Source organism: Trypanosoma conorhini, assembly GCF_003719485.1.
Source record: "Trypanosoma conorhini strain 025E chromosome Unknown Tco_14.4_contig_00476, whole genome shotgun sequence".
Classification (NCBI taxonomy): Eukaryota; Euglenozoa; class Kinetoplastea; order Trypanosomatida; family Trypanosomatidae; genus Trypanosoma; species Trypanosoma conorhini.
In genome coordinates this window covers 10,425-14,890 of record NW_021704565.1, presented here as the reverse complement: position 1 = coordinate 14,890, position 4,466 = coordinate 10,425, and the positions used below count along the sequence as shown (strand labels likewise).

Below are 4,466 nucleotides of genomic sequence, written 5' to 3'. Positions count from 1 at the left end.
GCCCTTGCCGGTGAGGAGGTGGACAGCACGATGAGAACACTGTTGACGGTGCTGAGCGGCGTGGGGAGTGCGGTGGGTCGGCTGGGGATGAGTTACTTCGAGGTCTGGTCGCACTCGCGCATGGCGGAAGATCGAATCCCCATCACGGTGTCCCTTTTTGTACTAGCCGTGCGCATTATTCTTGTACGTGCTGCGTGTTGCGGTAGCCCCAGCGCAGGTGCTGCGTGGGCGTGGTTTGCAGTTGCGGCGCTGGGGAGTGGCTTTGACGCCGCCGACTCCGTCCCTGCCGTGCGCACCATGCCTGCAGGGGTGGCCCTGCGCAGGTCTACGGCTTCGCAGGCGGCCTCTTGTGGCTGTCGGCTGTGCGGCTCGACCGTTTTCTGCACGGTGGGGGGTGGTGTGCGTGGGAGGTTGGGCGCCGCGGTGGCGTCTTGTGCCACCGAAGGTCTTGTGTGCTTATGCCTCTGGTTTTCGTGTTTATCTATGTCTAAATAACTGTTGTTAGAATCTCATATCTTTTTGGTTAGTGAGATCGGTTTTTTTTTCTTTCAAGCTGATGAAGTGACGGCGACATTTATTGAAGTGTAAAGTTTGGGTCAGCTTCTTTTGGGAGACGACATATGACTATTCGACGGTCTAATTGTGAGTTGTAGGTGTTTTCTATGCGACTTTTCTTTTTCCACCTCTCTTTGATGCGCGTATGTGTGACTTTGTATTCATAAGCTGCGCTGTATGGGGCGGGATGCGGCCACGACGGAAAGGGAATGGGTTGGTGTGCCTACTGTTTTTGGGTGAATGGATCTGCTCTGACGTTTTTGTGGTGAAGCGATGCGCCTCGCCTTTTCTCTCCCATTTTTTTGTTGCTTGTTCAGTGTGGTAACCTCAAACTCCCAATCTCGCGTTGTCGACTCCTGTTTTGCTTGTTGCGGTTTAATCGTCCTGTCGTTTGTCGCATTTGTTTCCTCTCGGTCCCACCGTCCACCATTGTTTGGACTGTGGGTGAAGTAAGGCGGCGCCGCGGATGCGAAGAGAGAGTCGCCGTTTCTGCCTTTGCCTGCTCCGTTTCTGCGAGGAGCTCTATATTTTTCCCTTTTTTTTTTGCCGCGCTTCCGGTGGAGGCGGGGTGGAGGTGAGGAATGCATCTTTTCGTTCTTTTTACTCTTCTTGTTGGTGCAGTAGGGCATGTCTGGCGACAATGACGCTGCCGATACCACTGGGCCCCGACTGGACGGTATGATGGCCTTCGATGCTGAGGGGGCAAGCCGCGTTGCTGGCCTGCCCAAGGAAGAGTTCTTTGCCACTTTGGTGCGCTACATGCACGAGTCCTTAGAGGCGCGCCTCACGGAGGAGGAGAGAGATGTCCGGCGTCGTCTAAGCGAAGTGGAGCAGCAGCGTCGGCGGGTGCGCCAATTGCTGGCGGACGTGAGTCTGGCGGGTGAGCTGCTGTCCCTTAACGTTGGGGGAAGGGGCTTTACGGTGCCTCGCCGCACACTCTGTGCTGTGCCTGATAGCATGCTTGCATTATTGACGAGCGAGTGGCTGAAGATTGAGCGCGATGGCTCTGGGGCCATCTTTGTGGATCGGTCGCCTGATCTCTTTGGGGAAGTTCTGTCTTATTTGCGTTTGAGGGCGGACCTTCAAAGATCGTTTAAAGAACCACCCGAAGCGCACGATGAAAAGATAAATGAAGTGGATGAGGCGGCCGTCATGGCACAGTTGACACGGACGAATTGGCGTCATATGTCTTCCAGGGAATTGCACGCGCTGGCTTCTGAGGCAAACTATTATAACCTGAAAATCCTTGAGTTGTACCTCGGGCTGTACGCGCAGCAGCGGTGGATTGAGTGTGGGACGTTTGTAGTTTCCCAGGAGGATGTTGCGTACGACGCCCACGGGGGTGAGTCATACTCCACAGGGCGTAGTTTTGCAGGGGACGCGGTGTTGTGCCTCGCTTACGACGAAGAAAGCGGTGTATGTGCAGCAGGACGAAAAAGTGGTGCGATGACAGTATATAATTTGCCATCGCTAGTTCGGCTTGTGACGCAGCGTAGACACGCAAACTGTGTTACAGCCGTGTCTGTTACACCGAAGCATATTTTTTCAGTTGGACATGATGGTTGTGTCGCGGTGGGTCACAGCCGCCAAGGTTTCTTTGCTCTTATCTGCAAATTGCGCGCGCATGAAGGCTTTGTCCATGATCTACTACTACTGCCGGAGCGGTTGACGCTTGTTTCTTGTGGTGAGGACGGCTTGCTAAATGTCTGGAAACTGAATTACGGCTACCAAACGGTGCTGGAGAAGAGTATTGCTACTTTGTGCCCTGTACGCTGCCTTGCCGCGTATCATCATCACGTTTTTGCCTCCTCTAGGGAGCAGATTTTGGTGCTGGATTTGAATAAAGGTGAGTTGCTCTCGCGACGCGGCAAATTTCACAGTGCACCTATACGCTCCCTAGCGACGGATGAGCACAGGGGAATTCTGGCGTCGGGTGGGTGGGATGGCATGATATATATTTGGGGCGCGAAGGAAGCAGTGTCGTCGCAGGCAACTGAATTGCAAGGGGCGGCGGAGGAATATTTTATCCCGCTCTACGCAGTGGCGCAGTGTGATAGTTGGGTGGCGCATGTATCATTTGTGGGAAGTTTGTTAGCCGCTTCCTGCGGTTCAGTTATCAATTTCTTTGCCTGTGGCCCGGTGTCACGGGTTGTCCGTTGCATGAGGACGGATCGGGGGACGAAAGCAGCTGGGGGGCGTAGGAACGAGTTCGTTCGTGTCTTCTTGGCGGCGGAGCGTGTGAACTGCCTGCTCATTGGTGGCCTCGACGGTGCTCTTACCTCCCTCCAGAATCGCATGTTTGCGGAGCCGCCAAGACAGGGTGATGAGAAGTCGTGCCAGTGTGGGGGCGACGAGGAGCTGGCGCCGCCTCCGTGAGCGCCGGGCGCCTTTGCTTTCGCGGTGTCGTGCTTTCAACAAAAGCTGGGGCGGTAGGCGAGTAGTTCGAGGTGCAGCGTCTACGCCGCCCCCGCATCTATTACAACTGCGCGCTACCAACCAGCACCTCACCGGCTTCGGCCGTTTGATTGTCTTTTGTTTTTTCTTTTTCTTTTACCTTTTTGCTGTTACTTTTGCTTCTTCTCCGGTGTTGGCTTCCGCGCCCGTTTTGCATCCCGCAGCTGAGGGGGCAAGGCAGGGGAGGCGCATGCACCGCGCCAAGGGAGGAGTCTAACGCGCGCACAGCAAACCGGACAACAACAATAGCCGACTTGAAGCTCGTCAACCAAAGAATCCTCTGCGTTGGGGATTACCGGCGAGGGCGTGACCGGAAGAGAAGAGGGTGCGTCGAGCTCTTGGCCTTGTTAGGGGGCAAAGGGCATTTGGCTTGGGCGGAAGCAACTTGAAGCTCTGGCGTTCGGCACGCTTACTGCTGTATTTACTTGCCCTTATTTTTCTTTTCTTCTTCAAATTTAGTTCCCGGAGCTCTAATGCAAAAAGTAACTCCCGCTTCACAGGGCCCTCTTTTTAATCAACACAACGAGAATAATATTCGGTCTTTTCTTTTCCCCTGCTGTGTCCCCTTTCCTTTGACGCTTTACAGGGACGCTTGGGAGTACGCCTCCTCTCCATGACGGCTTCCCTGATCTTTGTGGCTGGTGCTTTGCTCTCTGGACGTGTATTCGTCTGCCGTGTTGAGAGGAACAAAAGCGCAACGCCGTTTTTGCAACAGCTGACTCAGTCCCTGCACTCAGCCCTCTTCAGCTTGGGCGCATCTGGTAAAGTTATTGAAAGTATTACCGACAAACCGTGGGGTAGTGATCGCGCTTTTGATAGTGTTTTTCTGATAACCCTCAACCATCTTCGGCTTTGTTGGCATCAGCTTCATCAACGGGAATCCGTTCTAAAGCTTCTACATACTGAGCGCTTCTTTGCTGTGCGTCGGCGTCGACGCCATGATCCTTCTGGCGACGCCCCCCTCTCTGTGCCACTGGGCTGGCTGCGTGGTCCCTTCCTTGAGCTTCGCGGCAAGCGAGATACGCGTGGCACGCGGCGCCGCTTATTTGCGACAGCGTTGGCCCAAGGTTGGCTTCGTGATCGACCCTCTGCCTGTCTCCGTGTTGCGCAGCTTTCTTTCGCCGGATGGCGCGCTTGTGGCGTAGCGTGCGTCGGGCGAACGACGTGGGGCGGGTCCCGCCGCGCCTGTCACGTGCCGTGGCTCTGCTCTGCTCTGCACTGCTCTGTGGCGGCGTTGCCTGTGGGATGGCCTGAACGCGACGGAGTCGCGGGTGTTGTGAGTGCCGGGCCTGTTTCGTTGGGGGTTGCCCATCTGGCGACTACGCACGCGCTTTCGGCGGAGACGAACGCGCCGGCCACGTTGGGACGCGGCCTCGGTGGGCGCCCCTTCCTAACTTGCTGACGCTGCGCATGCGGGCACCTCTCTGGTTTGCCCTTTGCGGCGTTGGCTCGGAGTT

At 55.7% G+C, this 4,466-nt stretch overlaps 3 protein-coding genes across 3 annotated transcripts, besides 1 other annotated feature; all 3 read left to right on the top strand.

Moving 5' to 3' along the window:
• On the top strand, window positions 1–495 carry Tco025E_06776 (uncharacterized protein; the record flags this gene model as incomplete). The annotated part of the gene is made up of 1 exon (XM_029373648.1): window positions 1–495. A coding segment is annotated over one exon (495 nt), but the record flags the coding sequence as incomplete, so codon positions are not given.
• A 687-nt stretch (window positions 496–1,182) lies between these two features.
• Tco025E_06775 (uncharacterized protein) lies at window positions 1,183–2,931 on the top strand (the record flags this gene model as incomplete). The annotated part of the gene is made up of 1 exon (XM_029373647.1): window positions 1,183–2,931. One exon carries the CDS (start codon window positions 1,183–1,185, stop codon window positions 2,929–2,931), a length of 1,749 nt encoding a protein of 582 aa, XP_029226246.1.
• Window positions 2,932–3,080: 149 nt separating this feature from the next.
• Window positions 3,081–3,136: a sequence feature (A-rich).
• A 486-nt stretch (window positions 3,137–3,622) lies between these two features.
• Tco025E_06774 (uncharacterized protein) lies at window positions 3,623–4,411 on the top strand (the record flags this gene model as incomplete). Its single annotated transcript, XM_029373646.1, has 1 exon — window positions 3,623–4,411. The coding sequence occupies one exon, from the start codon at window positions 3,623–3,625 to the stop codon at window positions 4,409–4,411; it is 789 nt and encodes a 262-aa protein (XP_029226245.1).
• Between the last annotated feature and the right edge of the window lie 55 nt (window positions 4,412–4,466).